At 31.5% G+C, this 14,232-nt stretch overlaps 2 protein-coding genes across 29 annotated transcripts in view; one reads left to right on the forward strand and one right to left on the reverse strand.

Moving 5' to 3' along the window:
- The window catches only part of LOC139511425 (CLIP-associating protein 1-A-like), a 93,404-nt gene that overhangs the window by 61,571 nt on the left and 17,601 nt on the right, over positions 1-14,232 (forward strand). For 15 of the 28 annotated variants that reach the window (XM_071298143.1, XM_071298147.1, XM_071298144.1 and 12 more), the window contains 6 exons: positions 1,081-1,155; positions 2,596-2,802; positions 3,186-3,247; positions 5,220-5,330; positions 11,241-11,291; positions 12,242-12,301. In XM_071298143.1, coding sequence (XP_071154244.1) covers positions 1,081-1,155; positions 2,596-2,802; positions 3,186-3,247; positions 5,220-5,330; positions 11,241-11,291; positions 12,242-12,301 — 566 coding nt within the window. The remainder of the gene's footprint in view (positions 1-1,080; positions 1,156-2,595; positions 2,803-3,185; positions 3,248-5,219; positions 5,331-11,240; positions 11,292-12,241; positions 12,302-14,232) is intronic. The other 13 variants (XM_071298152.1, XM_071298154.1, XM_071298155.1 and 10 more) reach the window with 4 other exon arrangements.
- LOC139511428 (piggyBac transposable element-derived protein 4-like) lies at positions 6,691-9,195 on the reverse strand. The gene has a single exon (XM_071298173.1). The coding sequence runs from the start codon at positions 8,502-8,504 to the stop codon at positions 6,750-6,752; it is 1,755 nt and encodes a 584-aa protein (XP_071154274.1). The 5' UTR covers positions 8,505-9,195; the 3' UTR covers positions 6,691-6,749.

Raw genomic sequence — 14,232 nt, forward strand, 5'->3', positions numbered from 1 at the left:
AATGATTGTTCAGTCTTGTCATTTTGAAAAAAAAATAATAGAGGTTTGCTGAAAGATCAAATACGATTTCCAGATTTTATATCAAGGAAATATTTTTCCTTGCCCTGTCAAATTGGGCATTCATTTTGTTTTATATTTTATTAAGAAAGTCGCTTATAAATACCATATTACAACGTTTTTACAGATTTAAAATAAAATGGTAACCCAAGAACAATGCAATTGCTATTTACTGTGTTCAAATAAAAGTTAAAAGTTTCTTGAGAACTATTGTGAATCGGTTATGTTGAAAAGATAAAAGTGAGATGGAATTCAGCTTTAAATATAATTATTTAACAGTAGGATTTGTAAAGGAACTTTCTGTAGTTTTCACAAAAAGGAAAGGGGATGGCTAGATAATTAGTTATGGAATAGAGGGCACATAATAGTGTAGTTTCCAATATACAAAGCTAAAGTATATCACTATAATATAATGTATTATATTTGTCTTGTATTGTTCAATTATACCTTTATATACATGTATATTTTGAATGAAAAGAAAAAAGGTTTTAGTTAGGCATATCAATACTAAGATTCTCGCTTCAAATACCACAATTCAAAAGAAAGAAAAAAAGGTTTTAAATAAAGGTAAGGGGAGGTGGAATAATTGCCAATGATACATCCAGAGACCAAACGATGAGAAATTAAGTCTATATATAAGAACTGAAGCCATCAAAAGCACAAATTTTGAGAGTTAATTGGTTAATTTCAGTAAAAGCTATTTTGAATAATTGATAAGTATTAAAATATTGAACAGAAATTCCAGTACATGTACATGTACAATCAAATTTTCAAGTATTGTTTGTGATTTAAATTGACAGAGTTTGGCTTTTGCAATAGCTCTCATGTAAATCAAAATAAAAGTGGTTCATTCCAAGAAGTTATGTTTAAGATTGCAGCATTACTTCTCTTACGATGTGGTGTAGCTCTTGATAACAGGCTGAGAAATATTGTCCATTTGTAGTTTAAATCATCTCAGGTATTTGTAGAGAATTGTAGAAAAATATGATTGAATGTTTTGTATTGGAATTGAACCTTTTACAGCGAGACAGAAAAGTAGTACCAGTCATTCATCCACCAGTCGACGACCGAGAACTTCAGGTGCATCACAGTCTCAACGTAAGTAATGGAACACACAGACTTGCAAGTTATATTGGATTTATAGATTTGAATGTTAGACATCTTGTATAATAACATGTGTTAACTGAGGACTTTGATCTGAGCTCTATCTGTTTGGTGTTGGATAACAATTTGATTGGTCCAGAACTAACAAGAAAATTAGTCCATAGTTTGTACTGTAAAACGCATGTCATTTCTGAAGTTTATGTTACTGGACACTAATAGTTATAGAGTGACTTTTAGAAAAATATGTAGACGATTAAATGCACAAAGCATGTAGCTCAGTTTATTTTTTTCCATCGATTTAATTTTATTATAAATTTCGGGTTTATATTAAAAAATGCACTAGGTTGTAATTGTGATGTTTATTGTGAAAATAACAATAGTTTTCATAATTGAAAATTAGTAGAGAATTGTATGTGGAAGATTTAGAAAAACTACGAAATACTTTGTTATTGAAATGTTTAGAAAGTTATTACTCTTTTTGTATTCTTCCTTTTCTTTCCTTTTGTTTTGGTTTTCCTGTTATGCTTATAACATATTTTTGTTTTTGTGCACTGCTTGGTGTGATTGTTTGCAACAAAATTTGTAGGTACTGAACACCAACTTTCTATAGACTTCAGCATAGATTTAGGCCATTTATTTTTTTACAAATATGCTTAATGTTTAGGATTTATCTATTTGGAGTTCACTACTTACAAGATTACTTAAGCCTCAAAATTTAAAATATTGAAGTTTTACTAGCACTTGTAATAGTGAAACATGACAAAACATTAGGAGGTCCCCATATACTGAAGACCAAAAACATTAAACAAAATAGAAGAAAAAAAATAGAATACCATAAACACACATTTGTTTTGGTGTAATTAATATTCAATTATTTGTGTGTAAATGATTTAAAGATATTTCATGTCTCTTAATTTGACCATTGTACAATATTCTGAAATGCATGAAGAAAAGTAAACATTAACCCATTGTAAGTTTGGAAACAGTTTTGTTTTTGCAAACTTTGTTTCAGTAATTTCTCATCAGCAAATATTAAATAAATATGTATGGTTTGTATGCTACAATGTACAGGTGAAAAAGATAACATAAACATAAATAGGTATTGATGGAGAGTTATAGCCCCTATTGGCCTATTTTATATTTTTCTTTTTATTTGCTTAAGTGAACAGTCATAGTACAATAGCTAATAATGGAAATCAAGGAATAAAATCAAATTGTTTGTAGAAAATATTTCAATCTGTAAATTGAAAAAATTTGTAATATTTATTATTTCAAAAATTGTGAAAGATAAGATTTCATAACAAAAAAAATCATACATTTTACATTTGTTAGCATTTCCTGAAAACTTGATAATACATCGGTAACTGCACACAACAGATTACTGAATTTAAAGTCATTCAAACAGACTTTTTTAGCTGTATATTATTTTTTCAGCCAACAGTAGATCAAATTCTCCCAATTCTCGACTTGGTTATGTCTCTCATACCAGAAAAGACAGAACTCCAGCCAAACCACGGCGATCTGGAGTGGTCAGAAGTCAAGGTGCTAGTCGGGAAGGTAGTCCCAATAGATATGGTCATTCTGGCAGGGAACGACGACTTAGTGGAAGTAAAATCCCCTCATCAGGTGGCAAGACCAAAGGTTAGAACAAAATTCTTTATTGTTTTGAAGTTTTAGTACACAGATTTGATATTGAAAAAATTAATCTTGCAGTTTAAAACTTTTACATACATATAGTTTAACATTTGGCTTTAACCTTCTCTTGTGAAAGGGTATTGCTTTGTCAAATTCAATCTGTTATAGGCTATGGTGTCTGTATAATATTAATATGTTATTTCTTAAGTAAAATCTACATTAAATTTCTTTACTGACAATCTTTTTTTCTATGAAGTAAAATTTCTTCTGAGTAAAAAAAAAACTACAGTTAATGCTATAAAAAGTTTAAGTTATAGTTAAATTCAATGATTTATATAAAAATAGCATATTATAGCTAAGATTTGAAAGGATGTATGTTTGTTTTACAGTGCAAGCACATCGTGTGTTACGTCCTGGCTCTGATGTGGAGGATGCATTGGCTGAAGCCTTAGTAAGTAAATGATGATATATTACTCATACCTGTCAACCTCTGAAAATGAAAAGTCAGGTCATGACCTGCATTGAGAAAAAAAATCTCAGGTCATAACGCGTACGACATTTTGCGGGCTCAATTGAAGAACAAAAATATGTTTACATATAATTTATATAGTCAATATGTATATGAAACAGTTAGAACATGTATACAAGTTTATTTCAGACTATTGTTATATTCCATAGTAGCAGACTTGGCATTCTTAAAAAGAACTGCACTTGGTTTCAGTTCATAGCAATGCAAATGTGTATTCATTTTACAAGAAAGAAGAGCACACAGTGTATCCTTATTAAGATCAGCCCTAAACTCTGTAGCTATTTTCTTTACTAAAGAAAATGCCCTCTCACTGTCTACATTGCTGTTTGGCAAAACCAGTAATGTTTTAGCAAGTTTTGACAAAACAAAAAATCTTGGCTTGTTAAGAAAAATGTCATGCAACTTGGACATTTCTCCCCAAAATGTACCAATGTCAGTTTCAGGGGAAGTGCAAAGTGGAAGTTCATCTAATAAAATATCGTTACGTAGCTCAGGTAAACAGTCCTACATTTTGACTTTTGGTTACATTGAAAAAGACCGATAAAACCGAAGGTCGTATTACTTCTAAAGACCGGAAACAATTCCGGTCAGAAATTCCCGGGACCCGCCGGGTAAAGAAAAACTCCCGGGTGAGAGGTGAAAATAACGGGTGTCACCCGTAAAAAACGGGTGAGTTGACAGGTATGATTACTTCAATGCTCATTGTTGAAGGCTGTACAGTGACCTATAGCTGTTAATGTCTGTCATTTCAACTAGTGGAGCATTGTCTCATTGGCAATCATACCACATTTTCTTAATTTAATTTCACCTAACTTACAGCTATTATCTTTAGGGATATTATAAAAAAAAAAGATGGTACTGATTTGGTATTACATTTTTCATCACCCAAATATTTTACTTGTTGTTAGTAGTGCTTCGCTGGTTAACATTATTATCATAGTTTCATTGTTTTAAGCTCCTATGGTGTTTTATATTTAATTGCATTTGAAAAAGTTAGCTTTCAATAGTGTAGCACAATATAGCATTCTGATAAATGTTTAAAAAGTGTATTATCAAAACTTTTGCAAACTCTTTATCTGTATTTGACGATATAGTGTGATTGCCAAACAGGAAAACTATTGGCCTGATTTATATACAAAACAAAGTATGAAAAACAATTATGATATGCAGTGTACATCAATAAACAACAAGCACTGAATTGCAGGTTCCTGACTTGGAACAGTCTTATACAGGCTGCAGGGTTAAACTAGTTTGCTGGCACCAAACATACCCCCTAACCTGATACAGCAGTGTTACTGTATAACATAAGAAGTGGTGTAACAGTATAGCATGATACAGTAGTGTTACTGTATAACATAAGAAGTGGTGTAACAGTATAGCATAAGAACAAACTAGGAAAATCAATTGAAAAGAATTAAACACATTCAACAGAAACACAGACTTGATGTAGTAGGGTACTTTTACCTCCCCATAATAACAAAAGACAGAAAGAACAAATCTGAGAATACTAGCAGTTACTGGCATCTAGATTAAAGCCAATAACAATTAAATAAAATCATCTATCTAAGACATAAAACTATGAAAGCTGACAGTAATAGTTGGATGGCTTGTACATCAAAGTCAATACTGTGACATCATGGATTTATGAATGTTATAGGGATACAAAATACTGTGGAAAGGGGTTAACCACAAACTTCAGAACTTCAGTGTCCAGTACAAATGTTTTGTTACTGTGTAAAGAAATTATTATGTTGAATGCAGAAATAAAGTACCTTTGCAACCTCGTCTTTTTTCTTATGCCTTTCAATAAAATAAAATTAATCTATACTATGTGTCAATGTGGCCACCAAACATATGTTTATTATTGAGTTGTATTGTAAGATTTCTGTTTCAGATACGTGGAGGTAGATCAAGATATGATACGTATGATTCAGATGACGCTGCCAGTGAAAATTCTAGTGTGTGTTCAGAAAGGTCTTTTGCTTCTCTTGGCAAAACTTCTGAGGTGAGTTCAACTAATTTTGCACAACAATAAATATATAATGATCCAAGATATGGCAAAGACTTTTGTAGGAATGTCTTCTGTAACCGAAAAAAGACCCAAATAATGTTTAGTCATTGTAAGTTACAAATGCCAGAAAACTTCTTGTAATTAAATTTTGTTTCTGTTAATATTGTTGACTTTAAAATTAATCCTGACTAAGACAATATATCACAGTATTTATTACTTCATATATATTTTATGCTCAGAAAATTGCAAGCATGTTGCTTTAAAATAGGGTTGCCTCCTTTAACACTTTCAGTACGGAATTGTTTTTTTTGGCGCGTTCGTATAGCCGGAGATTTATTAGCACGAGCAGTTTCGTGGCCGGGATTAATTTGACATGTGCTCATAAAAAAATCGCCTCGGAACTTCAAACAGCAATTACCGCTATTTGAGATCGATTTTCGTTAAAATATTTTAAGGTTAAGTCGTACCCTACTTGTTTTGAGTTGTGGTGTGGTTAGAGCGATATGAAACGGAAGAAATATCAACAGTTTAGCTCTATGACGAACGAGTTTTTTTTTTATAACTGAATGTTTACAGATACATGTCTGCGAAGGGGGAAGTTTCTTCTGACCGTTCCCTTTCTGAGATATTTACTTACGTTCTATGTTTCATTTTGTTTCAAAGAATAAGATAAAATGTCTATGACAACACCATAACTGATTGGGAAGACGATAAACGACCGACAACACGAGAATTACCAGCGATTGAAATCCGCCATTTGCAAAGCGTCGTTCATGTCAACAACAATTAAAGAGAGATAACTCAATTGTAATTTGGCGGACGACAACTCTTTTTAAATACGTCGCCGTATGTTTTTAAGTCACTTGGGTAAAACAGAATTTCTTGTTACGGTTCTATGACAAATAAAAATTTGTACTTGTTCAATGATTAAACAAATAATCTCTGTACTTGTCAAAGTAAATTACCTTCCTTGAAAATATTCATTTCAAACTAAGTAACAGGCATGCAACCTAATAGCAATTTAAGCAGATAAAAAAATACTTTAAAAAAAATCAAAATCAAATGAACAATTAGATATTTGACCAAAAAATAATATTATTTTGATTTAATTTTTAAACTGCTATAAGGTTATGTAACAAACAAAAATTACAGTTTTAAAATTTTTTGTTACTTGCCTCTTTTCAAGTCTTTAATTTTTTTTTCATTGTCCAGTTAACTACTATTTGTTGTCCTGATCTCTATATAAAATTCCTTCTTTATTTTAAAATGTTTCTTGATACCATCTTTTTAAATATATCCTTCATCAGTTATTCTTTAGTTTTGTTCATAGTTTATAAATAAATAAATTCGCAAATTGAAACGGTAAAGTCAATAAATTCAAAATTGTCTGGAACTAACAACACAGCTATAACACTAACAGTAATTTTTAACAGAATGGAACACCGTGAAACACTCTGGGAGACAGAGGTGCTTTCCACAATCTAGACAGCCAAATTTTGTTTGTCTACGCGTCTCTTGTTGATTGTTTTTTACTCTCATGTGACAGACATGGCACCAACTTTTATTTCCAAAGGAACCTGGCAAGTGTCTCTGTGTAAGACGGTCATCAACCGGGACAAGTGATGGGCGGCCTTTACGAACTGAACCACCTGTATATCCAGCTATCAGTCCTGCTGCTACTGCCTTGGAAAACTTCAAAAAGGTTGTTGGTCTCTTACCAGGGCCTGGTTGATGATGAGGAGAAGCCAGAAAAAGCCTAAAGGCATCAAATTTCAACATTTCTATCATTGTGAAGAAAATCCTTTTAGGCCATTTCAGTGTTTTGTGTTGGAAAACATAGTACTGGATGTACTGGTCAGCCCTATCAACCCCACCCATGTACTGTGTGTAATCAGAGATCATCTGTGGACATGGTATCTCTTGTCGTTGAAAAATACCATCTGCTTGTTGCACATTCCTCTGCACTGCACCTACTGAGAAATCGTGTATGCTTGAAATTAAGTTTACATTTTTTTTGTCCTTCCATACAACAGCAGCCACTGCATCTTTCTGTCTGAACTGCATGTCCCCACGATTAATTACACCTTCAGGGTTTTTCTTCATAATATCTTTAGGAAGCTCTCTCCTATTTATTCTTACAGTCCCACATGCAGCAGTGTTAAAATGTTGAAACAAGTCTGTAAATAAGGCGGGAGAAGTGAAGTAATTGTCCATATAAACATGGTACCCTTGCCCTATAATATTTGCCTTTTCAATACAATTTTTGACTACTCTGTTTGCAAGACCAGGAGCTGCACCATCTGTTTTCCCACAGTATACCTGACAGTAGGAAACATATCCTGTATTAGCTTCCGCTATCGCCCACATTTTTATTCCCCATTTGGTAGGCTTGGCTGGCATATACTGCTTAAAAGACAGTCGTCCTTTGAATGGAACCATCACCTCATCAACTGAAAGTTGTCGTTTAGGGATATACTGGCTAACCATAGAATCTGTGAACATATCCATTAACGATTCAATTTTGTATAATTTAGAATAATTTGGATCCCCTGGCTGTGGGGCTTGCTCACTATTTGAAAAATGGATGTACCGCATAATTTGCATATAGCGATCCCTTTTCATGACTTTACTGAAGTAGGGGGTTTCCAGCATAACATCTGTGCTCCAGTAGGATTTTATGTCTGGTTTTACATTGATACCCATTAAGAAACATAAACCTAGAAAAGCCTTCATTTCTTCAACAGTTGGTGTAATCCATGGAGACTTGTTTTCATCAGGATGATCACGAATTTGTTTATTAGCATACCTGTCTGTCTCCTGTATGATGTATTGCAAAATGGCATTGGTAAATAGCAATGAGAAAAAATCAACAGGCTCTTTATCTGGATCTAAAACTGTGGTAGGACCAGTATTTCCACGTGGTAAAAATATGTGTGGTAATCCCCTCTCATAATAATCAAAATTTGCATGCCACCCATCGGCTTCAGCAGGACGGTCACCAGCCTCATCAACAAGTGGGTCATTTTCATCAGAAAATTCATTATCACTATCAACAACATCTAAATCACCTATCCCAAGCTGTTCAAGCCTATCATTGTACCGCTGTGCAGCTAAATCAACTTCATTTGGCGAAAATCCGTCAAACTCCTCATCCGAAGATTCAGACATTTTTTGTTTGTTTTCCCAGACGACAATACTACGTTTTTCACTACAATTTTACTATAGAACCGCCTTTTAGCCTAGAAAAATTTGATTGGCTGCATAAAAATATGGATTTCCTTATTTGGGAGAACACCTGCAGGTCGTGTGAAATTTATTTGTCGGCAAAAACCGTAAACTTCCGATCGTCAACAGAGCGTAAATCAACAACATGCGAAGATGATACAGAAAGAGACAGCCATTACCGGCTTATCTTTTTTTTTATTAAACAGTCATAAGTAAATATTATTAATTTTTAAAACAGCGGTACACACATGGTTTAAATATTTTGTGTGTAAGGTAATGACCTTTCATTTTTTAAAGCGATCACGTTGACTACACATGTCAACAAAATAAAAAAAATGGCGGCATATTATTTTATCATGAACGCAAATCGAAAGTACGAAGAAATGACATACCAATGACTTTTATTGTCAAAATTTATACATAATATTAATAATTGAAACCTGTTCACACATTGTGGTAACGTACGCTTTACAGCTTTACGTATTTGATCTAATATTAAAACTGAAAGTAGGTCAGAGTATTTTTCGTTTTCCATGATGCATTATGGCATCACACGGCCGTAGCAAGGTGATGCATTAAGGCATCATACGGCGGTACCAAGGTGATGCCTTATGGCATCATACGCCTTGAATGGGTTAAAGCAGTGTTAAAATTTTGTTGCTTTTATCATTCTCAGAACAAACAGACTGTAACTTATGATTAACATTTCTGAAGCCTTTTCTATTCAAGAAGACATTCTAACAAAGTTATAAACAAATGATGAAGCATGTATTGACTAAAATAACTAATATGTAAAACCTTTCCTTTGTTATCACTTGTGTTATAAATGTAATGACATAGGCTGGTTAGTAATTAACATCTGTATATCAAGACCAATCTTAATTGCAATGGATTTCTGATGCATTATGGGATATAAAATGACATATTTTGTTGATAAAACAGACCATGGATTCAGAGCTATTTCATTTATTGCTGAAACAATTCATGTACAAAACTAGTTTTTTTTTTTTTGAATGATGAGTGTGTTAATTTTCAGAAATAGAAATGAATATTTTCAGGAGAAACAGCTGCCTTTAGGTAACTTTACACCTGAGGTTTAACTCACAAGTTTTGTTGTCATCAAGTTTTTTTTATATGTATATATATTTATAAAGCTCTGAATACAATTGAGAAAAATAGAATTGAGTTAGTAAATCTAGGTAATTCATCATTGGTTTATGTCTAGATATGTGTACCCTGTACCAGGGTAAAAAAAAACATGTTTCAAACATCAAAACTTTACAAGTCTTATGAATGCTTGAGACAATGTGTTAGGATCCATTGGAATACAATCTTTAGACCTAGATACATCAGTGATTGAATGAGATATGCCATTAGGACTCTGTATTTTGAAGTCAGTTAAGGTTTTTTTTAATGCAAAAATCTTTGAACTTCATCCATTTAAGTTGGTTTCATTGATATTCAGTTTATATATTACAGTAAAACCTTTATTTGAAAGCTCAAAACACATAATCATATTATAATTTTAAATTTTTTTAATGACAATTATCGTTGATGACAAACACATAAAGTAGATAAGTTGATGCAATTTCAGAAATGCTGCTGTGCAATTGAAATTTGAAGTTCAAGATATATTGAATGGGCTTCTGGTTTTTTTTCTCAATAATACAATATTTCAAAGTGACTGGTATTGAAAGTTTGAGCACAAGTAAACAATATTTTACTGTACATTCATTTTATAACATTGATAATATTTGCATTTTGATATTAAAATTACTTGTTTATTATGTATATGTTATGATTTTTTTAGAATTTCACTGTGTATGTGCATCATGTAATTTTAATATTCCACACGGCTTGGATTATATAACATGAAGTAATTGTTATATATCAGCATTCTATGAAGACAAGTTTTTTTTTACAAACAGTTAGCGGGATACCTTGTTTAAAATTGAAAGATTTCAGTACAAATGTAAATTAAAACATCCTTTTGTAAATTTGAAACCTTTCTTCTGTAAATTTAAAACTTTCCTTTTGTAATTCAAAACCTTTCTTTTGTAATTGTAAAACCTTTCTTTTGTAATTTAAAACCTTTCTTTTGTAATTGTAAAACCTTTCTTTTGTGAATTTGTGAATTGGAACCTTTCTTTTGTGAATTGAAACCTTTCTTTTGTGAATTGGAACCCTTTCTTTTGTGAATTGAAACCTTTCTTGGTTGTATCATTAAGGAATTTCTGCATATGTCTTAATTTTTTCTAGCTAGTCTCAGAAGTCATTCAACAAAGAAATTTACATGATACAAAAACAAACCTAAGAATTGCTAAAATCATCCAAAACTACATTTGTTTTTAAGATAACACAGGCTGAAAAAGTTAGAAAGTCTTGAGAAATGGAGAAATTCAATTTTAAATAGGCAGAAAATCTTGTGCAGACTATTTTTTTAAAGAAAAAAAAGCTAACATCCATCTCCATACAAGTTAATCTAGATCATTCTGCTTCAGGAAAATGCAAAACTGTTTGGAAAAAAATATTTAGCCTTCAAACATCATTTACAATTGATCATACTTCACAATCATTCATACTATTTGAATGTAGTTATAGCTACATGATCTGAGTTATATTTTTGTGGTCAAGTCAATGATTTTGTTGCTTATGCTTTTTTTCTGCTGCTTCCTAAAGGCATCATCGGAATTTGAAAAATGGTACTATCGACTCCCCACGCCTACGCAGGTATTCAGTTTTGTATATCTTGTGTTTCTGACAAACAACGTATTTCTGGTTTTGTGAAACTTTTTTTTATAGATTTTTGTAATTTGTTAGTTATGAGCTATTTGTTATTATTTTATCCATATATTGATTATTTTTGTAAGGGCTGTTTTATTTTAACATACAGGGTACCTGGGGGAAGGCAATTTGAAAATGGTGTAATCTATATAGGATATTTTAGAATTTCTCGTATCCTTAAACTAGAAAAAAAACCAAACTTGTAGATGAGATTTCCAAAGTGCCTTCCCTAGGACCAATGTATATTTTTATGGACCTGCCTTAATTATACATCAAACTTAGTGTTTCTCCTCTCCTATACTTAATAATTTCCTTTTTTATAAATTTTGTTGCATTTCTTTGTATACTGTATTTTCTTCTTGTACTTAGTTTGATGTAATTTTTTGGTTATTTCTATGTTGTAAACTTTTATCAGTTATATATGTGGTATAATCTCATATCATCTACAAACAACAATAAGGTAGACAACTCTTGTGGGGATTAACATTAGATTCTAACCTAGTGTATCAAACAGGACAATTTACTCAGGGTTGTTCATGTTTGACCCCAGAAACATTATCAGTAATCCTTAAAAGACACGAACATTAATTTAGTTAAAGATAACTTGATTGCTTCTTAGTCCAAGTCAGTATGTTCAACATTAAATATATTAAGTTTATTTTGCCTCTGTATCCCTATAAATTATCCCGCCCTCTTATTTTTATAACATAGGAAAATATCATTTTGTATGGTTTTTCCATGAAAATATATTATTAACGTATGCAGTCTGGCCATACAAATAATTGTTGTTTTTTTAAGAACAAGATTTGTCTATCTTATGACATCATTGGATTGTACATATATTTATTGAGAATGTTGAACTGATATTAGTTTTACACTATTTTACTGGCTCTCAGCACAAAGATATGGACTCATCATCGTCATCGCCCCCTACACTTAAATCTGATGAAATCAAGGTAACAGCTGTGTAATCATGTTTTTTTTTATGATTTAAATAATTTATGATTTTTGTCAATTGTTGTACATTTTGTATTTTTATTCCTATTTCTTTGGAATTTTCATTTTCCACCACTTTGTTAATTAATTATGTTTTAGGTAAAGATTGCATGAAATGCAATCTAAACCTTATGGGATTGACTTAATATCTAAATCTTCCAAGGCTTTCACATTCTTTTTGATACACAAAATATAGTTCATATGATCATAATATTCTATACATCCTATCCATGAAAATTTACAGAAATTTATTGATGTAATATATGCTCAGATATGCAAGGCACAAAATTATGTTACATTTGTCAAGAAAATTACTTAACTTTTGCAAGGTGCAGGAATCTAATATCTGTTCTGTTGTTATTGTTAAAGTCATCTTTAAGAATTGTAGTTATCTTCCTTTGTCTATTACTGCTGTTAAGATCAACTACAACCAATGCAATATTTAATTTTACTTCCCACTTAAAATTTGAAGCTATCTTTACCATGCAGTGCTTACAAGCACTTTGGGTGTCAATCATGATATGAGATTTTCTTGTTTTCTTGTTCTCTTCTGTGATATTGGCTGTTTATGGAGATCTGGGGTATATTTCAGATAGTTAAACAAAATGACGAAAGACACATATATTTAAAACAATCAGATTTTTATATGGATTGTATTTGTATGGCCCTGCAACGAAGTTGTCAGTGCCATATAGTTTTACCCTTGTCCGAAATTCCGAAATTCTGTCTTTCCCAAATTCCGTCATTCCGAAATTCTGTCATTCCACAAAAAAACATTATATGGAGTTTTTTTCAAAACTCCTTCAGATATTGGGCTGATTTTTGGTTTGTGAGTTTACCATGATGAGTTACAGATCAAGTTTACGTTTCATTCCGCTCTGCTAATTTTTGCTGAAATTACAGACTTTGGACTTTGATAAATTGTTGAAAATCACAGTTATACAGAGTTTTTTTTTCTAAACGCCTTCAGATATTGGGCTAATTTTTGGTTTGTGAGTTAACCATGATGAGTTACAGATCAAGTTTAAGTTTTGTTCCTCTCCATTAAATTTTGCCAAAATTAGGGTTTACAACTTTGAAAATTGTTGAAAATCACAGTTATACAGACTTTTTTTCTATGGGCCTCCACATTTTGAGCTGAGTTTTGTTAACAGTTAATTTATAATTATGAACATATCAATGTGAGACTACCATCATGTTTGTGTCCACACATGTTATTGAAATTGGACTGGGCCATTGGTGTCGCTTTGACACATCTAGTTTTTCAATGATTTCTTAGTGACATTTCATATTATTTATGTCAAATATCACACATGTATCAATATAGATAAATTTCATCTATAATAAATCTGTACAGGTAGAAAAATTGAGTTTAATAGTCCATATGTGAACTTTGCTAAAACAAATTGTCCAAATGATACCAAGGTCCTTCTTAAAGTTGAGAATAGATTGAAAACAAATCATTAAAGGTCTGTCATTACCAAGTTTTTCTCAAATTTGTGGCAACCTCCATCTATAAGAGTATTTGTAAATATATGGAAAGCTTTTGCTGTAGTTAACCAGAATGGTACCTTTTTTTTATTATTAATTTCCTTATACAAGGGCAAACACACATACTTAATTATAAAACAAAAGAAATGATGGTAATTTAAGTATTGTTGAAATATAATTTGTTTCTGTGCATTGAATGTTAGATTTTATAATGTATCTTTTTGATAAAAAAAAACAAAAAAAACGTTTATTTGATTTGGGGCTTAAAAATATGTAGAGTTTGCATGTTTCACTATTTTCATAACATAAATTCATATCAGATATTAAATGCAATATCTAAACTTTAATTTTTAAACAAATGCTTAGTTTTATTTTCAAAATCACTTGTTAAATAAGCAAA

The sequence above is a fragment of the Mytilus edulis genome, chromosome 2, assembly GCF_963676685.1.
Source record: "Mytilus edulis chromosome 2, xbMytEdul2.2, whole genome shotgun sequence".
In the NCBI taxonomy this organism is placed as follows: domain Eukaryota; kingdom Metazoa; phylum Mollusca; class Bivalvia; order Mytilida; family Mytilidae; genus Mytilus; species Mytilus edulis.